The following is a 27,878-nucleotide window of genomic DNA, read 5'->3' as shown; positions in this document are numbered from 1 at the left end:
TGCAGCTGTTTCTCTGGAGCAATACCTGTGGGCAAACAACAGCAGAGTCCAACATCTATGTACATCTTCCTGATCTCCAGAGTTCATTTTGTCCCTGCTCTGTCATCTTTAATCATGAAGCATTAGGCTTATTCTTACTGGATATTCATGCACATATGTTCAGAACTTACAGGGACAATCAGCCATTGTTCCAGTTTTCCTATTGATGTTTTTCTTGCAAATCAGAGCCCAGGGACTGGCCACAAGCCCAAATCCCATCTTTTCAAAACTGATTACTTCTTTGCTGGGACACTGTTTGCTCTACTGCAATTGTCTAAGACTGGGTTTGGCTGGTGCAAACCTACTTCATCTCTTCTGGAAGCGAAGGCAGGATTTTCCCTATGTACTGTACAGCTCTGGCAAGTCAAAGCAGATGAAATGCCCCCCTCCCACCCTGGGGCAACTCTGCTGCTGGCTAGAAAAAGTGGCCCCAAGTCCAAAGTGGCAGCAGCAGCTTGAAGAAGCTCACAGAAGGGGGATCTAGAGACTAAACCATCTCATTCCAGCTCTGATGAGCTCATTCAGCTGGAAAGGCAAAACAAAACAAAATATGCATGCATTCCTGTCTGAATATGGGACCACAAGGCAGCTAGGCACTGAGATACCATGCAAATGGAAATAATTAAGTACTGGAACAGAATAGCAGAGATATCACTAGGAACTATCAAAGGAAATTTTTGAGGAAAAATGAATGACTCTCCAATGGGCTGAGATTTGCTGTTCTAAAGTAATGAAGCAATTCCCACAGAATAAATGGAATTAACACTAAGGTAGAGTGGAATAATGGTAAAATATTTTGCATGCTAGAAAGTTACAAAACGTCTTAGGTAATTTTTAAATTAAAATCAATTTTTAAATGGTTGAAATGTGGGGAAAGAAAACCTTGTGGCAAATGGACTTGGGGAGGAAGAGCAGCAGAAGCTAAATGGCTCCATGGCAGTAGGAGACGGCCATGAACTCATTTCAAGCTGAAAATCATATGGCTCAGAAAAAAGTGGAAATAAATGACCAAGTCATTAGGATCCCAGTGGGGCATGCAGCAATCCCAAATGGCAGCTGGTCTCCCACAGTTTTACCCACTGATCTTGCCCACTGCTGGGAAGAAGCAAAGACGGTGGCTGTGCCACGTTGTGCCTCCCTGCACCTTTCACACACAGCTGTGTGCTCACACATGCATGTATGTGCACATTTTAATAGACACGTGCCCATTAACAAGAAACTCTAGACATACTGTGAATTCCAGATTTTTAATGAAAATTCATATCAGAAGGGAAATAGAGATGAAACATCAGAGGAAGCTCATGGCTGTGCATGAGCAGAGAATAGCAGTTGGGAAATCTGTTTGCCAGGCACACCCACAGAAAACCTCTGCCTCTCCCCATCCCACATGGCAAGGTGAGAGACAAATAATACAAGCTCCTTTTGCTTTTCCAAAGAACACTGTGATAGCTTTTTTTGTCAGATTATGCCACAGCTCTTGTACTTGTAAAAGGATTGTTTTTCTAACGAGGCAAGAAAAGTCAAAAGAAATTAATGCCCAAGATAACAGTTATCGGTCTGATATAAATAAAGCAGTGTATAATGCTTGCAATACCCTTCAATCTACAACTGATAAAGGAATCTAAAGCCAAATGAGGGTTTAAAAGGAAGCTGATATTGGAAATACCTAGGTGCTTAATACTAAGTGCTTTTTTTAAGCAGATGATTGGGTCACACTTGCTGTTTGTAGCTGTTGCTGCTGAAGCCAGCGTTGCCACTGAAGCCTAGAGTAAGGACATTAGTCATCCAGCACAGCTCAGTCTCTCCATGGGATCCCAAAAAGGCTCAGATGAGATCCAAAAGCTTCACCTACATCCTCATACAATGGGGACCATGTTTTAATTCTGTACTGATACCTTAATGCCAGTAATCCCTGGTAAGAGGTATACCACAAGGATCTCCCTTGCCCACGTGCTTGCTTTTGTGCTCTTCCCAGGACCCTTCATCTTAACAGTGCAGACAGCTCCATCACTATGTGTTTGTCTTTGTAACTCTCCAGACACCCATATTCCTATTTTGTGCTTGTTTCAAAATGTCAGAGTGGCTCCTTCCTCGTGTGATTGTGACACCAAAATAATTTTACTGGCTCTGCCTAAATTCCCTTGGGAGCCTGTTTCAGTAAGGTACAAACCATGTGTGTATTAAGTCATATGCAACATACACAGTCCCCTAAGCCTCTTGGGAAGTGCCTCTGGAGCTTGAGGAAGCTGAAGGCAAGAGCTGAAGCACTGCAAGAGGTGAATATCAGGCATGAGCCATTCCTACTGATTAGAAGCTATCACAGGTGATGGGTTCTCATATTAGTAATTTCTAGGATCCTAATTTACCTCCATTAATGTCATAAGAGCTAAACTTTGCATTCTAAGCAAAGAGCTAGACAACCAGAAATGTAAATTCCCCAGGATCTGATTTCCATTGCTGAAGATTGCCATGGGAGCTTGATCTCACAAGCTGTGTTTTAGTGAAAGGGGTCTGAAGCACCAGTAAAATTTATATCACTTTTCAAATCCTTGGCTCTCCACAAGTCTTATGAGTTTTTAATCCATTTGCTAAAATCAGCGATATACATACATGACCTGGTATCAGCTGGGATAGAATTACTTTCTTTTCAGTAGCTGATACAGTGTTGTGTTTTTGGATTTGGCATGAGAATAATGTTGATAACACACTGATGTTTTGGGTTTTTTTAATTAAACTGCTCTTATCTCAACAGACAAGTTTTGGTTTTGATTCTCCTCCCCTTTCCACTGGACTAGGAGTGGGGGAGGTGAGCAAAGGACTGTGTGGTGCTTAGTTTCCAGCTGGGCTTAAACCATGACAGCACACCAGCATAATTTTTGACATAACTGGTTTAGCTCATTTCCTTAAAAATATTAAAACATTTGCACAAGCAGCTCTCTTCTCTGATGAATATTTTTCCGCAGGAAATCATTCATTCTCTGTTGCATACATTTCCAGACTCCTCTTTGACATGTTCTATGGGTTGGATTTGGGGTTTTTCCTTATATTGCAGTCCTGAGCTTTAGGATCATGAAATGTTTCCAATGATCACAAGACACCTTTTTTTTTTGACACTTGTTTATTTGCAACAGTAGTGTGAGATACAGTAGAATACATGTGGGAACCAGATAATCATGTATTATTTTATAGTGAATTTTTCAGTAGATTATTCCAAATATTACATATGGAATTTTTAAGTTCTATTACATTAGTTCTGATATCATGGTGACTAAGCACTTAAACAATAAGCAGTCTTGTGGAAAAATCCATATACAGTTTGCTTTACCTCATTTGTCCTAAATTTCAGACTGCAACAGGATGACTTAAGTGGGTAGCAAATACTTCAGTCTATATTTACATATTATCTATTCAGAAAGTCCTTGAGAAACTCAGATACACACAGGCTGAACTGAGATACAAAAAATTGTGCATGGTGCATTCACCTCTCACCTTGAAAACAAAGACTCACATTGTAAATTCTCACATATTTTAATAAGATTAAAAATATTGGATGGTGTATAATATCCTGAACGTGTTACACAGCCAGCAGGTCAGGTGTTTCAGAGCACAGCAGCAGCTGCTCTGCCATCAAGCACTAGAAAGGTAGGTGGCCATCTAGCTTTCTAAGGACATACTGTGGTAATTACTAATAACCAGAAATGAAGCACATTTTGAAAAGCTGATATGCAAATACATGTGACAAACCTAAACACAGCATGAGATGAATCTCACTCCTACTTGCACTGACAGGTGGAACACTTGGACAGAAGGGCTTTCATGACAACTTGAATGCTGCAGGGTTTCTTCCTCTTTGTTTTTTCCTGAGAATAGCTAGAATTTGGGTGATGAACTCCTCAGAGTACACACAACCTAAAAGGTATTTGTGTGCTTCAACAGAATCACCCTTGGCTTCCATGCTTTCTTTTCTGAAACCCAGTGACTTAATATTATGAAGGTGCTTGTTAAAGTGCAAAATAGCATTGAAAACAATCGTGCTATCATGGAGGAGTGAAACTCATCCTATTTTTTGGGGCCCCAAAATGATGACAGACCTGCCAGTCTTCCTGTGATTTCCGTTCACAATCATAAACAAAAACATTTCCCACCAAAACCAAGAAATGTTTTAAGAGGACATCATATATGTTATGAGTTGCAGCGTAGAGCTGAAGAGCTTTAGAACACAAATCTCACTCAAACAGTATCAAAGTACATGTTTAAAAAAAATGCTGAAGCAAAAGTATCTTGAATCCATAAAAAGGTCATGCTAGCCTATCATTTAACCAAGCATGACTATTGTATAGTGATGACACCATTGCAAGACAGCTTAGAGGAGCACATACCCCTGTGCTAAACTAAGTCCCAAAAGCTGCTGAAGAGTGATGTTCCCTTATATAAATGTGGAGGGGCAGAACCACCTGTGGCTACAGCCACTGCTAAGGATTTACTTTAGGGTGGGTCATAAGCCTCCAGTTGAATGCATCTTCTTCCAAAATTAGGCATATTGCAGAAAGCCTCGGATTTTAGAAGAAACACAGTGAAATGTGTGAGAGAAGCCATCATGCCCCAAAAAAGCTCAGGATCATTTCCACTGTAGTCAATGACAAATTTCTCCACAAGTTATAATCCATGGGATCAGGAGCAGACCTACCACACATTGCTTACCTGCTAATGTTTAATGGCATGGCATCAACCTTTACTGCCTGCTGGCCTCTATTTTAGCATCACTTCTTTTCCCTGATCTTTTCAGAAGTGTCAGGATCTTATCCTCAATAAGGAGCTCTGCTGGTTCCGGGGCTGGTTCTGAGTGTTTGCCACAGTTCATTAATACAGAGTGTTTCAGGAAAAAGATCCTCCCAACAGAGGTGGCTGGTGCTATGCTCACATTATGCTCACCTCAGCAGCAGAATCAGGATGGGTGAGAAAAACATACATCAAGTCATTTGTGTAAAGGACCCTTAAGCATAAAGCAAATCACAGCTTCTTATTTAAATAACACAGTACCATGCAAAATTCACAAATTAAGGAGTGTCTTAAAGTACAAAAAATGCAAACCTTTGCTTAAAAATCCACCAATTTTATATGTATTACTCTTTATCTTTTGAAGCCATGCAAAAGGTTTAACCAAAATGTCCCTTTAACAAATACAGATTGGAACTATGTTGCAAAAAGCCCAACTAACTGCCTAGACGAATCCCCCAACAAATTTTGATCTTTCTCTTGGAATCTCTTTATCATGGTATTTATCCGTCTGAGCAGAGGTCTAACACCACACCTGTGCTGCCCTTCCCTTGGGAGACTTAGTCCTTGCTGTGGGAAGGAGCTCTTATCTGCCATTTGACATTGTCCATTGCAGGTCCCTAGCCACACAACTGCAAATGCATGAAGGAGTCGTGAATCTCATGCTCAGCGCAGGGAACTTACACCACACTAACAGGGACTAAGACAAGAAAAATGGGAACCTTGAGAAAGGACATGCTGGGACTATACAAGGCTGCAAGCTGGGATACTGGAATTGCCCTTGGATCATAGTGCACAGATTTGAGGGTTGTAGTGGTTTATTATCTCATCAGAAACATCTAATGCCCTGTAATAAAGATTGCATGTAGAGTATGTCAAAGACCAGATGAGGCTAATACAGCCCACAGTCAGGACTAATACTTTTTTTCTTCTCTTATTGCTAAATAAGCAGGGATAGCTTTTCAATTTAAGAAAAAACCAACTATATAATTACGGTAATAATACCATGCTCCTGACTGCTCTGCAGCTGCATATTGTAAAACTCAAAGCCACTGATCAGAAACAAAAGCAGTAAGTCAGCAACAGCTTTACAGAAATGTTCTGCTGGGGTGATTTTGTCTGGCAAAAACCTCTATAGGGGAAAGACTGTTTACCAAACATATTTCATGTCCTTTTGCCCCTAAAACACCCTGCAAGCACTTGAACCTTTTTCTAACAACAGATAAAGAAACCTTTGCCAGAGGTGTAGTTTATAACTATATGAACACAGGAACAAGCAGGGAACCTGTTCAAATAGTTAGGCATCAGTTATAACAAAAAGCCAGAAGCAGTCATATTTTTATCATCTGTTATAAAAAAATTTTTCCCAATCAGTGTCTCAATACAGTTAAAAGTTAAAACCCCTCTACATTACTAATAAATTAAAAAAAACACTATCTCCAACCATCTCGTAAGAAAATAGGTAAGTAATTTAAACCTTTAGTTTACATAAATTAGCACAGAAATGTGTATTCAAACAAGTGCACTGAAAACAGATACGCCTTCTTTTCTTCTGATATCTCTTATTTAAGTTATTAAGTAACAGGAAAGCCTTTATATTCTTTGCATGACCTTGAGAGTCTGCTAACACTGAATGGTCAATAGTCAAACCCCAGGAGAATATTTCACCAGATAGACAATGACAAGAGGGAGCATGAAGTACAATCAGCTGCTTTGCAGCCGTATTACCCTACACTTCAACATTCCATTTCAGCATATTTACTCTTGGGGATGAAGGTGATCTATTTATACAGTGAATCAGATGAGTGAAATTTGATGGGTTGATAGAATTTTCTCTTAAAAGCCTGTTAAAGTATCATTTTTTTCAGAGGTAGTCTGCAAGGCAATAGTGATGTACAAGAGTGGAAACAATACTCCTTCGCTTGACTGTGGATAAAACTCTGAAATAGTGCTGGTGCTGTCTCTGAACCTCACAGAGAAGGCTTAATGGGTAAGATGTTATAATCGGTGCTGACAACAGCCAATTAAGTGTCAGAAGAACAATCTGATAAGTAGGTCTTCATGTCTATAGGCATTTCCTGGTATGTCTTAACTGTCAATCTGGATGTTACACATCTCTATCTTTATCTCACTATTGACTGCTTTGTTAAAGGAGAATGCTTTCATCTCTTTTTTTGACTTTGGGGTTGCTCCAGAAAGAAGGAAAGGAGAATACTAGGAACAAGTGTAAGTTTGGAATAATAGATGGGGAATCCTAATTATAGCAAAGTCCTAATCTTCCAGCTGAGCAGGCGTACGGTTTGGTGACACCACTCCACGCATGTGCCCACACCATACCGTTCAAGAAGCGGAAGGTGCTCAGTCTAGAGGAGATCTGTTTCTTTAATGGGTGGAAGGATATCTGTGGATGTGCTAGCAGGCTGCTCTCTGCTTTCAGTGCTTCTTGCTAGTCATACGGAAGACAACACCTCGCTGGATGGGTCTCTTCCCTTCTTGTCCTCACCCCTGTCGATATCAATCACATGAACTATGCCAGGCTTCAGGATCAGGTCATCGGTCTCTACGTGGCTCCTGCTGTCGTCCACCTCGATGTACTTGCCCTTGGAGGGCTGGGTAGCCTTACCAAAGACGTCTTTGAAGCGGCGCTTGAGCTCAACGTCTGGGCAATAGACGTACTCGTACAGAGCACCGGCAAGGACGGCTCCGATTATCGGTCCCACCCAGTACACCTGCAAAAAACGGGGTGGGAAAAAATCCCAGGCATTAAGCTTTTAAATTAACATGATAAGAATATTGACAAGCAGGCCCACTTCTTTGAAGTGAAATAATTTTGTCAAGTTTTATTGATCTATCTCTTAACAGGAAGCCTCTTCTAAACTTTTCATTGCTCATTGCCAGCTGCAGACCACAAATATGGACTCTTTGCAAGAAGACACACAAAGGAAATATCGATGTAGAAAAGTGATTTTTCTTTCTGCATTTTGAACCAAGATGACAATGAACTTTCAAGGGAAAAAAGCCCTTCCTAATGTACATACAAAGGCCCTTCCTAGTGAACACACAAAGAGTTCTGCTTTGGTATTTCAGACTTATGTTTCCAAAATATTTCAAATTTGGCATTTAATCCTAGAGAATACAGCAGGCAGTCAACCACAACAGGCAGTCTGATAATCTAATTTACTTAAGCAAATACAATGGACGTAACACAACTTTGTAGGTACCTATCTATTTAATCATGACAAACAGCAGTGCAGTAACATTACTAGGTGCCAAAGCCCACAAGGTCCTGTCAATGGTATGCCAATGTCACTGCTCTGGAGGTAGAGAAAAGGCTGTCTTTCCAAGTGGCCAGGACAGTAACTAAGCTTCTCCTGCAAGTTTCTCCATGGTGCATTTGTTTATTGTTTATAGCTTTAGTTATAAATTACAGGCTTCCTCAGAGTATGGATAATTAATCTTGTGAAAAACTACAGCAGTTTTTCATATGAACAAGCCATCCACTGATAACTGGGTAAATCTGCCTCAATAGGATAACTCATGGGAACAAAGTTACACATGGTATCGTGTTTGCAGAATTGAAGCCTTAGGGCCTGAAGACAATGCTATTTCTATTCTTAGCTGCAGTGGGAGCAATGTGGGCTTCATACTTTAAAAATCAAGAAAATCCTTATATGCACTGTAATATGCAGCTCTTCCAGTCAGCACTGAAAGTGTCTCTAGAAGTGATTTCCCTCTCTATAATTAGGTGAGGCTGAGCTATGATCCATCTTTCCCTTATAAAATATGAAATGTTTTTTTGTAAGTTGAGTTGTTGGATGCTATAGAAATTTACTGCATCATTCACAGCCTGCTTATCACATTTTTTCCTGCACAACTCCTCCTGGCTAAGCTGACACTTTCAAACTGAAGCAGGTAACATCTGGCCTGGTCTGCAAATACCAGACTGCAACCTCTTCATCTCTCACTGCAGGCATTTGCTGAGGCAGGTTCTCCCCCAGGAACCAGATCACAGAGGGTCCCTGTTCTCATTTTATACATCTGCCCCAGTTTGCTGCAGAGCCAGGTGAAATGTGAAGTAGACAGAATTCCTTCCATAGCTCCTCACCAGCAGGACCAGAGGGGTTTGCAATTTGCCTAGGAGGATTTTTCTTTCCAGCAGTTCAATTCTTTCAGTCTCCTTGGGTCGCTTTCTTTTTTTTTTTTCTTTATTTTGAACTTCTTGTATGATTTCTTTTCTACCCCAGCTACTACCTCCCCAAAACGGCCCCTGAATAGTAAGATGCTATTCCAAACATGCTGCATGCTGCACTACAGTCCTAGGTGAGGAGCATGATGATGCCTCAGCTTGGGGCAGGTCAGTGCCTATCTTCCTCAGTGATGGCACTGGGAGAGATAACTGAAAGCAAATGATGTATAAAAAATCCTGAGCCCTGTTTGTCACTGTGATGAAGGAAGTAAGAGAGGAGAGTTACCCATTGGTTTTCCCATCTGCCCATAATGACAGCAGGTCCGAATGATCGAGCTGGGTTCATGCTGGCACCGGTGTAATTGATCTAAAGCAGAGAGAAAATGTTGCCTGTTATGAAAGTCTGGTAGGTAGTGATTCGATTTCTATGGGACCACCCTGGTTTTGTGCAGCTCCTCCTCTTTACAACAGATATCATCACTCTCCTGAGTCTTAACACAAAGTTAAAAAAAGTTATCACATGAACAGCCAGAAAAGTTCTGGTGCAACACTCTACCCAAGGGGACACTACTGAGACTCCAAAGGGCTTTGGCACGGGTCCATAAAGACTACAGCAGCTATACAGCTGTAATTGCTCTAAAGGTCACAAAAGTTTCCATTTACTTCTGAAGTAATCATAAAGGGTAAAGGGATCTATTTTTTTTAAGAGAAACCATTAACTTACAGCAAATAAATGTCCAATTGCAACAGAGAATCCAATTGCTAAAGCTACTGAACCAGTGACATCACTTCGTTTTGAATCACAGCTAGCAAAAATAGTAAAAACCAGCTGGAATGTAATTATCAATTCCACCAGGAGCCCATGCCCAGCAGAAAGATCTCTGTGTACCTGGAAGAAGGCAAAAAAACACCAGAAATGAAAAAAAGTGATTTTGTAAATCAGAAAGCCATCACATATACAAATTGTATTTGTATGAATGGTATTTCTAAACAGTACAAAGTGAAAGACAACAAGGAACTTTTAGAGGTACAGATTGCTCCCTCTTCACCCTTCTCCCTTTTTTTTTTTTTTTAACTTTTAAATGGTATTTTATTTTGAGAAACATGGAAAATCATAGCTGGACTGAGAACAGAAGGCTTAACAGTAACATCCAACTGGAACTTCAAAGTTAGACTGCAGAAGTATAGTTTATTTTTACACAGGGATTTGCAAATGCTGCACATCCCTTTCACCATTTTTTTTTCTTGGGAGCACTGTAATTTACTATTCAATTATAAATTCATTAATTAGCCCTGACTTAATTAATTTAAATTTCAATTAAAAATTAAGCAGTGTGCGGCTGAAGTGCATTTTTAATAAGTCCTGCAAGAGGGCTAACTGATGGCATTCCTTATTAGTTTAGAACAAAGCTGAAATCTAAGCCACAATCTATTTCAAAAGTATGTCATTTTAAATTGATGTTTTTTCAATCCCCATCATAATAGCATAGAATTAATTTCCCCCCTCCCCAGACCATATAAAAATGGCATTTCACGCATACATTATTTAAATTTTGTATGTAAATTAACATTACCTGCTGTCATCAGATTTGGGGAAGTTCTAGGAAAGAGAGCTTCTATAAAAGATCAGCTATAGCTATTACACTGCATAAACCCATCCTAAGGAGAGCTTTAAGCCCTGCCTGGATGTTGCAAATAAACCAGCAAGCCATTAAAAACCTGTACCTGAGCTCTCCTCATTCTGTGTGACACTGATTCTATTTTCCCAGGGTCTGAGCTAGCCTAGTTCAAGAGGCAGAGGAGCAGTGATTACCGCAGTGACTCCCAGGCCTCCCACCACGCTGGGCGGCGTGACAAGGTAAAGGATGCCCGCGCCCACGATGGCTCCCAGGCACTGGGCAAGGATGTAGAAGACGGACTTGGCAAGGCTGATCTTCCTCGTGCAGACCATGGCCACGGTCACAGCAGGGTTGATGTGGCCTCCGCTGATGTGTCCAAAGCACTGCACCATGGTGGCAATGCTGAGTCCAAAGCAGAGGGATATCAGGACCATGTCCACGGGCAGGGGCTTCTCTGCTCCGCCCCAGTTGATCGTGGAGCCGAGGCTGAGGAGGACAAAAATGAGCATGGCCAAAAATTCCGCTGAAACGGCTTTCCAGAAGGGCTGAGTCCAGACTCCTTTAAAGGCCACCATAATTCTCTCACACTTACACAGACGTCCACACTTACTGAAAAGGAAAGCAAATCTTCATCAGAAGTCACCAAATAAACCTTACGCTCTCCTGTCAGGGGTCGCTCTTCAGCAAAGTTTGGAGAGAAGGTGGCAACACTGAGTATCCTTGGGCTGCCCAACCACAGACTACCCTCTTAGAGCAGACTGCCCTTAAAACATGCCCAGTGTTGGAGTGTCTGCAGGACAGTGAATTAATCACCCCTTGTGATAATTCTGTATTATTTCAGCTCCCAAAAAGCAACGTCTGGGTATTTTGAAATGACCATGAAATTAAGTGTACTCTTCTATGCTATCTGGCCTCTGATTTAGAGGCTGTACAGCTCTACCACTTCCAGTGGCCTGTTGATCATCATGTTCATTAAATCAGTGAATATCCTCTTTGTCTACACAAATCTGTAATTTTCACAAAGCAGGTAAGATAATTCAATAAGAAGCAGTATCTTAGTCGAAGCCTAGTGGTTTTGATGACAGCACAGTGTTGGGGAGTTGCCCTGGGAGCTAGAAGAGAAAGTTTATTTGCTTGAACACTCAGACTAGTATTTCAATTTATATTTATGCAAAGAGCAGTTTCTTCACTGTAGATAGTGGGTGGAAATTGAATTCAGGAAGGAGAATAGATGCAATCCTACATTCTGACCTTTAAATCAATTGTGTAATCAATAAAATGCTTTCTTTTGGGCTAACGGCGCTGACTGACCTGGGGAATAGAGCAATATTTTCTGCATGTGTGGTGTGTAAAACTCTGCATGGCAAAGAAAGAAGTGTCTTGGCTTTTCTTCCTGTCTGGAGATGCTATTTATTAGTCTACACCGCCTTCCTGGTGAGTTACAATTTTGCTAGATGTTCAGATACCTATGAAAGTGGGTCACCAAAGAAAAGTTATTTGTGGTATTAATAAATTAGGAGAATAAGCCAAAAGGGAAGCATTTTAATTAGTTTCCAAGGAATGCTAAAAAGATTTTTCTCTAAAAACAAAACCAAGAAACACCCGACCCACCCAAAAAGTAGAAAACAAAAGAAAGAATATTCAGCTGCTACATTTGGGAACAGAATTTCAAGTGGAAGATGGATGAATTTATGCTCAGTTATCTACGGTAACTGAGCTACAATGCATATTTAATACCAGTTACATCAGAAAGAAGCATAAAAGGCATGTCTGCCCTTTTCAAGTCATTGCAAGAGGAATGGCCCATGAATTTCTTAACAGTTCCAGTGAGTAAGGGAAAAGCAATTTAATGCTGTGGCTGGAGCAAATAAGTTGCTTCCCTGACTCATTTCCTATGCTAATTTACTCTGTATTTTGCATAGGCCTTTTGAGCTCTATCTCAGTTCTCTAGACTCTCAGATGAGAACAATTACATTCTCTCCTTAAAATGGCCCTTGTAAAGTGCTTATGAAGGGATCTGAGACACTTGAAAGAGACTTGTTCTTCTAGAGAAGTGAAGCCAGAACCTCAAAAGAGAATAAAGTAATACTCCAAATCTTCTGATATTAGGTTGAACTCAAGATAAATGGAAAGATGTTTTTGTAAGATCTCATATTAACAGTCAGTTAATGACCAACTTCTAGATTAGACTTTTTGTACAAAATGAACCCAAAATCATTGCCTCCCTCAAAGCTGAAGCTCACAGATACTTGGATGTTCTTACCTTTGAACCCTATGCCCAGATTCACATTGAAACTTAAAGACAGACTTCTGATTCCCTTCCTGCTTCCTCACTAACAATTTATCTTAGTGACCTGAGTAAGAGATAGGTGCTGTATCCATACGGAGAGAAGCTCATTTTCCCAGTTCCCTGGCCATGTTCCAGGTGAACATAGGGATGACACATATAGTAAAGCCCATGGAAGAGAAACCTGGGACCCGGGTGCACAAACAAGGGAAGCAGCACTCAGCTACTCTTTTATGCCTCAGCTCAGCTGGGATGTAACCTGGGTTCCCCTGGTACGAGCCCTGGTGTTATATTCAAGAATTTTGAGGAATTTCCAGCCACCAAGGGCACTACGGGGGGAATGTAGGTTTGTGGAGCATGGTGACTCCTGATGTCTTTGTTCAATGTGCCTGACCATCCCTTTCTGTACTCAGAGAACAGCAAGATCAGCAAATTAATTACACACCTTCATCCCAGAAAGTGGACAGAAAAAGGTGCTTGTATTTGGCATTAAGATCATGCAGTTGGCTTCTCACCAGTTGTGGAACATCTTGGAAAATCACCTTAAGAGTGAGTGTGTGTGTGCTTGTGCATGTGGATGATCACACCTTCTACTGGACTGCTGGTGGGCCTGACTAGAAGGAGGCTACCACTTATGAAAGACAGGTCTCATATTGTTTCTTCAGCTGAGAGCACGTGCAGCCAATTCAGTCAATATTATTTGCAGCCCTGAAAATGTAGAAATGCTGCATGCAAGCCAAATGCTTCTAATACAAAAGCTGGCTCATCAATGTAAGTTTTTCTTTTTTCAGAACATCATGCTACATAGAACTCTGCCAGCCATATTTACAGTTAATGATATAAACATCTATTTTTAATCCATAAAAATCCTTTTTTGAAGCAGTCTGTTCTTCCATGATTTCAATACTAAGCAAAATGCTCAGTTGTCAAGGCCAAATTTTTTCTTTTAAAAGCCTTCACCTTTCCTCCCTTCAGCAAAACCCTCTATAAATGTTAGTAAAAGCTTAATACTGTGTTTGAGCCCGGAGCTCAGGTTTTCACATAAATTCAAAGGCAATCAGCAACTTAGAAATCAAAACCACCTCGAACATCCACTATTTGTTCAGCATGCAGCTAAATTTAAAGGCTGGAGATGAGTCAGAGTGATGGCTGTGACAGGTCTGAAACTGAAATGGGACCTCTCAGCAGTGAAGATTTGCCATCAAAGTTGCAAAACAGTTTTTTTTTTTTTTGAGTAGTTGTTCACATTTTCCTTAGATAAATTCAAAATACAACAGAAAACCACTTTAATGTGATGGCCACACATTAATTTCACAGGTGGGCACACTGGAAATTTTCTGGTCTGGGCTACAAGATTACACAGTAAATTGTATCTGATAGGACACAAGGTGGGTTTTGCAGATCCCGTTGCCAGCAGGGCTTCAGGCACGATTTATGGCTTCAAAAACCATAACAGTGTAAATCATAAAAAAGGTTTCGGTATGAAAGTCAAACAGTATTTAAAATATTCTTCGTTTTCGAACTAATATAATTTCAAGGAGCAGAGCACACAAGCTGGACGCAGCCTTGTGGCCAGCCACTGCACACGACGCTGCTGTCACACAGAGTTCTGTGCGTGCAGTGGCTGTTTACAGGGGCATCTCCGCAGCAAACTCCCACGCTGCCCGACCTGAGCTCGCCCCGCCGGCTGGAGCTCAAACGGACATCGGGCACCTGCCGGCCAACTCTGAGGGAGGAGGGCGAGACGCAGGGCTTGCTTGTAACCATTTTGCCTCATTTGCCAAAAAGGTGTTAAATGAGCGACTGGCATGGATATCCACAGGAGGGGGGGAGTCTTGGAGCCCAGTACCGCAACTTTTTCGCTGCGCGGTACCTGGGCTTTCTCCACACACGAGGAGAAAGGACCTCTATCGCAGGACCGCAAGTGGATAAGGGAGTTTTAACACGTGGAAAAAGATTGGGAGTTTGCTTCTTTCTGCACCCTTCGCACCTCTGATGTTAAAACTCCAGAGCGACCGACAGGCTCCGATAGTGCCTTCGGGAAGGGGGAGCTGCTGCCCGGCTGCCATCCCCCAGTGCAAACGCAGGAGAAAGGCAGAAGCGCGGAGCCCCGCACCTGGCTGCGCACTCCGGCCGGGGCCGGACGGTCCCATCCCGCGGCCCGCAGCCCCGCGCCCAGGCTTCCCATAAACTCATCTTTGGTTTAGGGCGGCTGTCCCCGGCCGCCTGCCTGTCCCCTGCCTGTCCCCTGCCTGTCTCCTGCCTGTCCCCCTGCCTGTCCCCTGTCTGTCCCCCTGCCTGTCCCCTGCCTGTCGCCTGCCGCCTGCCCTCCCTCCCCCGCTCCGCGCAGGGCCGCGCACTCACCCGCGGCGCGGAGCGGCCGCTCCGTCGCTCATGCCTCCCCGGCGGGCGCGGGTGAGCGGCGGGGCCGGGGCCGGGGCGGGGGCGGGGGCCGGGACCGGGGCCGGGGCCGGGGCGGGGGCGGGACACTCCCGAGCGTGCGGCGGCCGCGCCGCGCTCCGCTCCCTACCTGGTGCGCCGGGCGGGCGGGCGGCACTCGAGGAACGGGCGCCGGAGCACCGGCGGCGGGTCGGCTGCGGTCATGTGCCGCTGCAGAGCAAGGCAGGGGGGTCGCGGCTGCCGGGCAGAGAGGAGCGAGAGCGCTGTGCTCCTGCGGCGCGGGGCCGCCCGGCAGTGGGGAGGACTCAAAAGCCGCTCGGTTTCTTCTCTGCCACTCACTGTATTGAAGGGAAAATAGCTCTAGCAGCTCAGCAGCCGGGGAGTTTTATCCATCTAAAATGCCTATTAGTACCTTACTAGAACTCTACTGGTTACAAAATCATAGAATCATAGAATATCCTGAGTTGGAAAGGGACCCACTAGGATCGAGTCCAGCTCCTGGCTCTGCAAAAGACAGCCCCAAGAATCACACGATGTGCCTGAGAGCATTGACCAAACACCTCTTGAGCTCTGGTGCTGTGACCACTTCCCTGGTGAGCCTGTTCCACTGCCAAACCACCCTCTTGGTGAAGAATCTTTTTGTAGTGTGCAACCTAAACATGTCCTGACACAACTTCATGCCGTTCCCTAGGGTCCTATCATTGGTCATCGTAGGGAAGCAATCAGCACCTGCTTTTCACTGCCTCTAGACTGTGATGGGTCTCCCCTCAGTCTCCTTTTCTGCTGGCTGAGCAAGCCAAGTGACCCCAGCCACTCTGCATATGGCTTTCCCTCTAGGTCCTTCACTCTCCTTGTAGCCCTCCTTTGGTTGTTTTCTAATAGCTTTATATAGTTCTTATATTGTGTTTTGTTTGTTGAAGTTGCTAAATTGAATGAAGTTTCGACTAGTATGAAATGCCAAATGGAGACCACTGGAAAATAGTGTTTAAATTAGACTGTGATGCTGTCTCTTGAGGAAATTCACATGGTCACTATTCAGTGCCTCTACAGCATGAAAATAATTCAATGAAAAACAGCCCTTCATGTAATAAAAAAACCCCACAAAGTTGCCTATGGCCCCAGGCACAGCTATTTCGTTAGAGAATGCACAGAAACTGTCACTTAAAGAAGACATGGTTGAGAATGGAAAAACTGTACAGAAAATCTGGTTTAGACTTTGCATGCTGTAGAAGAGTATGTGCATAAGTTATATTGAATACATTCTAAGGAACATGTTCAACTGTAAAATGAGTTTGAACTACAGGTAAAGCCATGCATCCATGCATCAACAGTAAAAAATCAATGTTTGGCATGACCAGCCAGCCTGTACAAAACACATTGTACCAGATAATCCTTCTAACCATGAGTAAACAGTGCCAGATATGAAGAACTGCTCCAGGAAACCACGGACAGGAAGTCTTTCCTGAGCTTCTGCTAGGAGATTATAGACAATAATTTACAACAGTGAAAAGCTGGTTTATACTTGCTTTTATATAATGTATAACACTATCAATTGAGGATGCCCTAGACAAATTTGTAAATACAGCAATAAAAAAGTCATATCCAAATATTAAATGCTTACCAATCACAGTTTATGGCAAACACAGGCTATCATAATGTACAAATGTAGGTACAAATTTGCCTGCTCCTCCTCTACAGATATGTCATAAAGGATGCCAAGAGACACTCACAATTTGATGGCAAAAGAGAAGCTGCAGCTTGAAGCTTGTTTTTTTTGTTTTCAAACTTCATTTGTGTATGTCTTGAGCTTAGTCAAGGGATGGGTGGGGGGGTGGTTGTGTACAGTCGTCATTACACATCTCTGCTCTTTCATTTGCTGGTTTTGGGTTTTCAATCTAAGCCCTTCACAACCTGCCACAGTGGTTTCAGAAAAAAACTCACTTGTTCTTTGGCACCTTGTGGACTCTGCTCCTCTGGCATGTTTGTTTGTTCACAAACAAAATTCACTTAGCAAAAGCAGTAATTGCTTTTCCTTTTCTGGCAGGTGGCATATATCTGCTCTTTTTGATCTGCAGAGCAGATCACTGCCACACAGAGAAGCCAGAACATTAATAGCTTCTGTCACTGCTACCATTCTTATTGTGAAAGATCTTCTGGAGGATTAGACAAAGGTTGTGGCCACATAAAACAGAGAAAGGCAATGCTTCGGGCACAAACCTGGAGCGAATTGCACTGTGCCAGCTCTGATCAAACAAACAGACTATGTTCTGTTGAAACCACAGAAGGCAAGGAAGACATCCCTTGAGATGGCACTCAGAGGAAAATCAGAGGAAAACTGCCCCAGTTTATCCAGGGGTAAATTTGTCAGTGTTGGGAGTTGGGATCACATACGTTCATATTTTTGTTTGTTTGTTTGTTTGTTCAGAGTTTTCTTGTTTTTTTTTTTTTCTTATATGTTGTCATCTTTGTAAAATCTGGGTTAACTTGTTTTGGACTTCTATCCAACAGTGAAATACTCCTGCTACTGTGCCCAACTTAGTTAAGGAAATAACTTACAAAAGACTATTATGAAAAATTTAAAGATGGTGTTAAAACTTAATCCATGTCAGGGTGAGGGGAAATGTGCAGAGGAATCTTGCTGTGCTTCTGCTTCTCCTTCACTGAACATGAAGTCTGAGTTTCTACAGTAATTTCTAGGGCATCATGAATTAAAGATCTCTGTAGGAACTTAAGCCATGGTGAGAAGATGCTGCAACACATAAGACATCCCCATTCTGAACAAGAACTTCCCAGACAGTTGAAGCATGCTGGATCTGGGATTTCAGTTTGGTTGGTTATGGAGGAGAGGGCACACTGCCAAAGTGAGAGAGGAATGTGCAAACAGCTAATTCCAGCTAAAACAATATGAGGGAGAGGGGCAGAAAAACTCCCAGCACTAGGCTCTGTCATCTCACTGAACAGCAGTGTGGGAAGAGTCCCTTCACTGCTGTGGCAAATCTCATAGATACCCATCCTGGGCAGCTCTGTCAGACTGTGGGGTTTGTCAGCCAAGACTGAAACAGATTTAAAAAAAGACCAAAACCTAACAAAAGAACACAATTTAGAAGCATTGTATGTTTTCTCAGTGTCTTAGTCCTTTTCCACCTGTACCTTGTGGATCTGGACTCTATCCTTCCTTATGCTGCTCTTGTTAAGCTCTTCAGCTTGCTCGACTCCTCTCAGCATCACTTCAGGCTTTTGGTTTCCAAAAGCAAGGAGGTTTACATGCCTGTACCTTCTCTCTCTCTTCCCCTCTCTTCCTTCTGGGTGTTTCTGCCATTTTCAGCAGATCTTGAACCCACCAGCCAATTTCAACTACAGCTGATGGAGGATCAGAAATCCCAACGCTGTTTTTAGGTTCCTGCCAGTTCCATGGGCATGAGTGGCTGCAGGTAACCACAGCAAAAGGAACACTTGCTGTCACTGGCAGGACAGACTCCAAGAGGATTTGTAGAAGTGCCCTAGTGATGGAGGACTTAGTTGCTGTTTTCAAAGAGGTGCAGACTCCTAGGAGACCAAATTCCTTTGGCCTTCCTTGGCTCCTGTCGACAAGAGTGTTTAAGAGCAGGCTGTGAGCCTTTTCAGAAACCATTTGCAGAAACTCTCAGGCTTTTTTTTTCCTGAGTGATGAAAAGTTTCATTCTGTTGCCACTAATAAATCCCCCTCCCCTCACCAATTTATGTTTTATAAGTTTGGGTTACGCTTTGTCTACTAAAAGGATCGTACATAAAACACCACTTACTGAAATGTGATCTTTGCACATTTCTGAAGTTTTAATTTTCCTGTGGTGTAATCTTGTTACTTAGGTCATTCATTTTGTCACGCCTTGGTATCAGTCTGGTCCAGGTTTGGCTGCAGGGCTATGTTCTCCTGACATTTAGAGCAAGAATTCCCTGGGAAATCAGTCAAGAGATTTGACATTGCTGCTGGCCAAGCTCCAGTAGGTTTAGTTTTACTCTCCTTCTCTATTTATTGTGGAATCTGTCTGTCCACAAGCTGCACATTGAGTTCTGTGCTAGAGAAGGAGAACTAAAAGGGACAAAATGGCCATTCATTTGGGGGATTCATTCAGGCTTTTCAGAAAGGATTTACAAGAAGCTGTGCACTTAAATGACTGCTGAGCTTCCTTAGCCCCGCACTATTACCTCCCTCACAAGACAATTTGGATTGAATGCTTTTTCTTTGCCCTCTCCCCCACCTCAATAGGCTTCAATTACTGTTGGAAAAGCAAAATTAAGAACTAGGTAGCACAGGAACCACCTGGAGGTTTTTCACCTTTAGAAATGGTTTAATTTGAACATGGCATGGACAGACTCTTTGCTTGGAGAAAAAAAAACAAAAAACCCAAACAGCAAAACAAAAATATCTTTTGCTCTCCTCTTGCCACCAGTGGCTGCAATGTCAGTTGTGAAAAGCTGCATCAGTGGCACAGCCTGTCAGGATTTGATGAACTGGAGAGAAGGTGCAGGGAAGCTGCTCTGGGCACTCATGGGGGCACAGGAAAGTTAGGGAAAGGAAAGTTAGGGAAATGACCCCAGGTCAACTGGAAATAGAGAAGTAAGGTCTCTTGTGGAGGGGACAGTGACATGCAGCAGCAGCACAGAGCAAGATGCAGTCAGCTCTGAACGTGCCAGCGAACCATTATAGCAGTGGTCTGTGTGCTGGGGCTGTGTGCCTTATCCAGTGGGACCAAAGAGATTTATCCAACTTTGCTAGGTGAGACACCGAAATTCAGTTAAGCACTGACAGATTTTATCAGCCACAGAAAATGGCTGATAAACACCGCTGTTATCCAGTGGTAAACACCACTGTGATACACTCTGTAACATCCAGCCATGCTTTCCTGACCAGTCTGTGTTGCTGTCCCTTACAGCCCTTCTGCTGCTCCTGAGCTCCTCAGCTGGAAATGCTCAGCTTCTTCCCTCACCACCACTTCAGGCTCCTACAGAAATGAAGATCAGTCAAAGAATTGTGGAGCTCAAGACTAGATAGTAACATGTTTTGTTTAATTTTGTATATTTTCTTGCATTCATGTTTGTATATTGTACACCATTTCACTTTACCTCAAGACACATTTCATGAGTTCGGTAACTTATATTTGGTTAAATATATTTTAAAAAAGCATCCTTGCTTAGATTTGAAAACTCATGGGAAAGAAAATCCACCCATTCCCTTGGTAGCTTATTCCCAAGACTAATAATTTTCATCACCAAAAATGGTCTTTGTCTCTAAACTGAATTTGTATGAATTCATCTGCCATATGCTGCTTCTTATTATGCTGTTATCTGCCAGATTAAAAAGCCTCTTATGCTTCTACTGTCTCCCCATGAGGATGCTTATATAATGTGAGCAATTCAACTCTTCATCATCCTTTTGATAAGCTTAGCAGACTGAGCTCTCAGTCTCTCCCTCTAAAGAAAATTCAGTAACTTTGGTTTTTTTTCAGGTCTTGTTTGTGCCTTCACCACTTTTCCAACATGCTTTTTAAAATGCATATTTAATATTGGTCTCCCAGAAGGCACGTTCTGAAGTGAAGGCATTTCTTTTAGCACACCTGGGAATTGAATTAGTCATTCTTGCCACGGTATTGCATTGAGGAAGCCTCCTTTCTTGCTCTTCCACAGTAACTCCTGAGACCTTTTGGGGATATAGCCCTCATTCTGTAGATAAGTCTTGTTTCACTCTGAGGCATGCAATTTTGCAGACATTCTGTCTGACAGGCATCACACTAGAGCACAGTCCAGTCTGCTGTGTTTGGCCTTTTCTCAATCTACTGATTTAAGTCATTTTATACTGGCAGTGATTCTATATTTACCTCCAGACTTACCTGCTGAGGAAAACCCTGGAGCACGAGAGGCCTCACAGTGATCCCTTCAGATCCCCCAACATGATTAGTATATTAAGTACTTTCAGAGATCTCTCAGCCAGGTCTGAGCCCATTTGCTGTTCTGTGGCTAATGAACAATGGTAATGCTCAAAGCAAATATAACTCAGAATAGCAGCAAAGGCTCTAGAAACACTGAAACACGCTGCTCTGTTCAGCTACCTCTGTCAACCATTATGGGATTTTAAAGATTAAATTCTGTTGTTGTTCATTTTCTTTCTTCTTATTCTTGGGCAAGGCTGAGCCTCAGTGGTGTATATTTGACATGTGGCCAAGTGCTAGGAATTTGTTCTTTGTCCTAGTTCTTGTTTTTTTTTTTTTTTTTTAATACAATATAAAGAAAATATATTGTATATATTATAATATAATATATACAATATATACTATAATACTTACCTAGCTTCATATTCATAGGATTTATATATCTAATGGAAATCTATGCCATGAATGGGCTCATGCAGCACGTTTCAAGAAAGACAGTTTTGCTGCAGATCATTCAGGTTGTCTTTGTAGATTACTACAGTAACTGTTGTCTTAATACTATGTATTTTACTGGGGTTATTTTCCCTCTCAACACTAGTACCTTCTAAAAGCTAAAACCTCAGGGCACAGATGTGAAGATGTTGATCCTTTTCCCATGCAGTGGTGCATCTTTCATTGAACTAACCAAAAAAGGAAGGTCTGACTATGAATATTTACAAGTTCTTTTGTCCATAAGCTTCTAAAGAAAACCTGATAGCATGTTCTTCTCAGAATCCTTTATAAACAGTAGCTTTATTTCAGATTTTTGTGTTTACAACTTGGAAACACCCCAACACATCAAGCTAGTGATATAGGCGCTGCATTTTTACTGGACTAGGAGAAAGGTTTCAACTCAGAAATGACAATTGGGGCTATTCAGTCCCTTAACTAAAATTAACACAAAATACATTTATTGCAGAAGACTTTGGATAAAAGTATTTTTTTACTTATTAGCAGACTTAAAATAGAATAACTAGTCTGATACCATTCTTCATGACTTACCTCTTTAAACTCATCAGTCATCTCTTTTCTTGCGTTCATGTTTTAGATAGATAGCCCTGCTGAAAGTTGGTGTTTGAAGTGGATTTCATGAGTTTTATAGAGAAAACTATTTTTGTGCAGACAGGTATTGTGCTGAATTAGTGTCTATGAAGGAGACAAGGCTGGTGGGGACTCCAAAGCAGGGGGTTGGAACCAGAAGATCCTCAAGGCCCTCTTCCAACCCAAACCATTCTGTGATTCTAGGACACCTCTCCAGGTCAAAATAGTCTGAACCCTGTTAAAAATAGATGTAACTTTCTAAGAATGCATGCAGAGAGAGGGAGATTTCTGAGGGGTTTATGGTTTAACGTGACCCCTTTTGTAAAAGCTTTACATGTCCAATTCCTGTCTGATTTTCAGTGTCACCCAGCACACTTGACTGACACGAGCACATTTGTCTCGCCCGCAGCACGGCAGAAGCAACACCCCAGTGAAAGGGATTCTTTTCAGCTACACGCCTCACTGGCACCCTGATCCCCCGAGCTCCCACTGCAGCCTGGCTGCTTCTTGGGGTGTGGGAGGGGATGGAAAACCACCCAGCCTGGCCTCCGTGGGGCAGAGTGGAATTTGCAGAATGGTCTCTTCAAAAGTTAGTTCTGACTTCCAAACCAAATCTGTTTTGTACAAAAGGCAGGGGAGGGCACTTCCATGCAGTGTCACAATGTAATTTTTGCTGTGCAATGTTAGAAATTTGTAAATCATTCTTAAAAGGTCACCCTGATTCCATGTGCATTGCCTCAAAGAGTTCTTTCTCTACCTGAGAAACTGTAGATACTTCCAAGTATCAAAAACTATGAAGAGGTATAAAATGCATATAAAGTCCCTGCAGTCTGTTGCCAAAAAAGATATTTTACCCTTCCCTTCCCTTCCCTTCCCTTCCCTTCCCTTCCCTTCCCTTCCCTTCCCTTCCCTTCCCTTCCCTTCCCTTCCCTTCCCTTCCCTTCCCTTCCCTTCCCTTCCCTTCCCTTCCCTTCCCTTCCCTTCCCTTCCCTTCCCTTCCCTTCCCTTCCCTTCCCTTCCCTTCCCTTCCCTTCCCTTCCCTTCCCTTCCCTTCCCTTCCCTTCCCTTCCCTTCCCTTCCCTTCCCTTCCCTTCCCTTCCCTTCCCTTCCCTTCCCTTCCCTTCCCTTCCCTTCCCTTCCCTTCCCTTCCCTTCCCCATTTAGTCAAATTTGATTTATTTAGTTATTTACTTTTTTATTATTATTTTTTTTTACTCAGGTGATGATACTGAAGCAGAACAAAAATTAAGTCTTGGAGGGGAAAATGATCACCTGAATTACAGGCAAGTATAATTTATTGGGAAAAATGGAGATTTTTTAGCCACACAGAGAAAACAATGTGAATGTAAAACAGTAGAGATCATAGTGTAGCCCAAGCAATTGAAAAAAATCTGTGAGAGATTTCTATCATGATCTTGAGCAAGGTATTTTTAGACAGTAGTCTGCCCTGATTAAGTAATGAATAAATAAAAGACAAATCTTTCCCCACTGTTTCTTTGTGTAGAAGATACTGAAAGTCCTAGACTATTTCAGAAGTTTGGGCACACCATTGATTCACTTGGGTTTTGTTATGAGGCCAAAAAGGGAAAAGGGAAAAAAAAAAAGCCTGTGAAACCCTATAACTGTCCAGTCTCAGTGGTTTTGTTACTGTGCCAAAATAAGGGGTCAAGGCATAATAGCACTAGAAAAGCTCACTTGCTGTAGATTTTACATAACAAGTTCTCAGCTTCTCTCATTCAGCCTGTGCCTGTTTCTGCAACCAAGGCAGCACAGAGAGCAGATTTTAGCTATAAATGTGTCAGTGGGTAGAGCTTGTTTTCCTTTGGCAAATTTAAGAAATGCTTTGGTGGTTGGGGTCCAAGCGTGGCACAGAAAGTAAAATTGAAAATTCTAGAAAGAAGCTCTGAAAATTTACTAAATTATTCCCTCTTTTTCTCGATGTCTTTCTCAGAAAGGTATGGGTTCAGCAAAGTAGCTTCTGCTCCTTCCAATTATAAGTATGTTTAGGGGTATATTTTTATACTGAAAGTATGTTAAGCATGGCTTCCTAAGAACTCAGTTCTTCAGCAGCACTTAGGAGTACCCACTTAGGAGTATCCCTTATTCTGCTTTCCAGAGGTGGCCTTTGCAATTCCCAGAGATGTGCCTGGCAGCAGCAATGGCTCAGCCCACCTATAAAGTTTTGCCTGCTAACTTGCAGGTTGAGTAGCCTAGCCTATATCAGCTTAAGCTGAAAATTTCAATCGTAGCATCACTTTTAAATAAAGCAAGGCAGCAAATAAATTGTGGGCCAGATTCTGCTTGGTAAGAGTGCTTCCATTCGGGGAGTTTCTGCACTCAGGGGCAGCGCATTGTCTCGGACCCACTGTAGCCACTAGGCTGGAGACAGACAAAAAGATACAGGGAGAAACAGGAGCCTTGTTGGCAGCAAGTCTGAGACAGAGAAAAATTTTATCTAACTTTAGTTCAGTGTTTGTGTTTTCTCTGCTCTTCAGGAGGACCTGCAGGGATCACGAGGATTTTGAGAAACATCATCCTCCCTTGGAGCTGAGCTTTTGCTCTGCTGCAGCCTGAGAGTACTTTGATCAGAGATACAATAGCAAAGCTGCAATTTATTATTGTTCATTGTCACCTCCAGCCACAATTAACATTTCCCCTTCTCATTAGAGGTTTTTCCTCTGTCCCTTTTCTGTTTCACTTTTCTTTTTTTCTCTTTTTTAAGAGAATAGCAGAAGTCATAGCAAAGGTGACAGCTTGTGTGTGTGGCTTGGAGTGCACTGTGGGGTAACACCATAACTTCCTTGAAAGCAGGCCTTTCTGTAAACCCCTGCCTTCTTCCTTCCCCTACCCAGTGTCCCACCAGAAGGCCTCCTCCCAAAACCCACATCTGTACCCATGACCAGAAGCAGGCTCAGCTGGCAAACTGCAGCCCCACAGACCTGGCAGCATCCTGCCCCATGCAAGCTAAAGAAGCAAAAAGAAAGGCTGTGCAAGAGGAAATCTTGCAGTCCCTGCAAGTAGTCTAGGTTTGCTTGGAATAATGTTATGGTTCTGCAACATGCTAACAGATTAACACTGAACCAAAGACATGTATTTTCATGCACATTTAAGGTGTTTAAAGTCAAATGCAGGACTTTAACTATGGAGCTCCCACTACCATTGTTGCAAAACCTTTGTCTAGGGGTTATGAGACTGACATACAAATTCTGTGTACACATGCATTTATAAAACATGTGCATGCATTTATATTGCATTATGCAAGCTTCTAGGGAGGGACCTGTGTAGCTGAACTCAGCTTTCTGAACACACTGAGAAGCACATTTTTTTCTCAAATGAACGGTAACTTATTATCATTCCTAGAACTCGAGAATCTGTCTCTGTGTGCGTCTGCTTTTGTTAAAAATTAGATAGTTTAATATGCAGGTCCTACTCTGCATTCAACCAGTTTTTACATCCAAGTAACTACCCTGAGAAAATTAAGCCTTTAGCATTTAATGTCCTACTGACATGTATTTACAATCCACCGGGTATTGATTTACCTCTCTGTATGCTGAAATGCCCTGATAAACCTGCTTTGCTCCTACACCTTATATCTCAGAATGCTGTTCTTTGAATGCAAATGACACAGGCCACTCAAAATTTACAAATCTTGGGAGATGAGCAGTACTGTGAGCTTTTGTGGAAAATGTGTTTTCTGCAAGGAATTTCAGAGAAAAAACCCCCAACCCTGAGCCAGAAGGAATTTCTGCATGACAAAGTCAAGACAGACACGTGTGCACAGATGGTGCTGACAGTACCATACTCTCAGGCAGGCTCATTAGTGCAGCCTCAGTGCCATGATAGCAGAGATGTGCTGGACTGGAGGTGGCTTACACTTGTCAGCTGAGAGCAACCCGGCAATTGGTCTCACCCATTTGTGCTGACATAATCAGAGAGGGAGGGAAATCCTGTGTGAGGAGACAGAGGAAAGGAAGAGACAATTATGCATATTTAAAAAGAAAAAGTAAATTATGGTCACAGCCGTGAGATTTTCTCTTTCCTTTTGTAAGGAGTCTTTTCCCCTCTCTCATTGTTGTTAATCACATCATTTTTTGAAGACAAAAAGGAAGAAAGCAACATAGTCTGTCTCAATGCCATCCCCATGTTATTTGTAGCCTCCACAGGGTCACAGAAACAGTGGCTATGTTAGTATGAGATAAATCCTGAGATGTTCTAGCATGCCAGGTGAACTGGAGCCTGCCACAAGGGGTGGCAGGACCTCAGAGAGGGGTGGGGGAACATGGCCCTGGGTACTGGGTCATGCAGCTCTGGTGTGTAGGACAAGGCAGGAGTTTGCATACCTGGATGGGATCCACTGCTTCTGCAGAGCTCTCTAGTTGAGCATCGCTTCATTTACAGCTACTGCAGTAAAAGAAATGCGACAGTACTTATTTACACCAAAATAAAACAGCTTCTCTTTCATCTGGGCTCTGAATAAATTGAGACAGCAAGATTCTCACCCCGTCTGCTTTCCCAAAGGAACCAGAGGGACACTTTCCCCCGGTCAGACATCCTGGCACTGGTTTTATGCTGAGGCAGTGCCTGGATAGGCTTGACAGATGCACAGTGTTTTGAGACAGAGCTTGCATTCTTAAGGCTGCCAACTGTCCAGACCAGAGTGAATGATGTGTTTCTCAGCTGGAGCAAAGCTGGGAAGTCCCCAGCTTCCTCCAAGCCCTTGGAAGTAAAGCATAAGGAAATGCAATGAATATCCTAGAGTTAAATTCCTTACTGATACTAATTTCTAACCACTGCTCTTTAGCCACACAGTTTAATGATTTTAGGAGAAGACACATGGTATAATTTCCTTCCCTTTACAGGACCACTTTACCAGTAGGGACACCAACACAGATATCATTTCATGTTTGTCCAACAAGTGCATGAAATTACAGAATGTGGATGAAAATCCAGATCTTTTAATTCCAAGCTGGTCACTCCAGCCACAAGCAGAGCTACATCTAACATTGAAGAGACATGTGGAGCTCACTGCAATTAGCTGCATTGCCAAAAGCACAACTGTTTTCCCATAAAACATAAAATTTCTATGATAACCAAACAATCTAAGATGTTCTCATTAAGCTAAATAATATGATTGTTTCCTGAACCCACCCACTTGTACACATTTCCAAAGGAAAAGCAATCCCAGGTATCTGGGGATATAAAGAGATGTTTTTTGCTAAATCAGAGAGTTCCACCTCCCAGTAGTGTATGTGCTTGCCCTTCCCTGTGAACTGTACATTAATTGGTTGATACAGGACAGGTGCATCCATATTTTTAATGAAATATAATGATTTATGGTCAGATTTCAGACTTTATGTTCCAAGACCAAATTAATATAGTTTTGAAGGCATCACAGGAGTTATAAAGTTGATAAACTGGTATTAGCATTACAGTTGAAAAGACTTTTCTGATGTATTGTTAGCCTTAAGGCACATACAACAAAGATGTTTATATGTAACCCACATATACAATACAAAGCACTAGAAAAATATTTTCCTCTCAGACTTTTGCAGAGTGTCACATTGCAATTTTCAGTTAAATTTAAAC

General features: G+C 42.3%; 1 protein-coding gene across 3 annotated transcripts; it reads right to left on the bottom strand.

The window, feature by feature from the left end:
- Positions 1–7,265: 7,265 nt before the first annotated feature.
- On the bottom strand, positions 7,266–15,511 carry AQP4 (aquaporin 4; the record flags this gene model as incomplete). 3 transcript variants are annotated; one of them, XM_084205297.1, is made up of 5 exons in its annotated part: positions 7,266–7,544; positions 9,288–9,368; positions 9,726–9,890; positions 10,815–11,229; positions 15,438–15,511. In XM_084205297.1, the coding sequence occupies 5 exons, from the start codon at positions 15,509–15,511 to the stop codon at positions 7,266–7,268; spliced, it is 1,014 nt and encodes a 337-aa protein (XP_084061423.1). The 3 variants fall into 3 exon arrangements, with proteins under 3 accessions (XP_084061423.1, XP_084061424.1, XP_084061425.1); XM_084205298.1 differs by lacking the exon at positions 15,438–15,511 and adding an exon at positions 15,272–15,303; XM_084205299.1 differs by lacking the exons at positions 9,288–9,368; positions 15,438–15,511 and having other exon boundaries at positions 10,815–11,222.
- Between the last annotated feature and the right edge of the window lie 12,367 nt (positions 15,512–27,878).

Source organism: Fringilla coelebs (genome assembly GCF_963513975.1).
Source record: "Fringilla coelebs genome assembly, chromosome: 1".
Lineage (NCBI taxonomy): Eukaryota > Metazoa > Chordata > Aves > Passeriformes > Fringillidae > Fringilla > Fringilla coelebs.
This window is presented reverse-complemented; position numbering and strand designations above follow the sequence as displayed.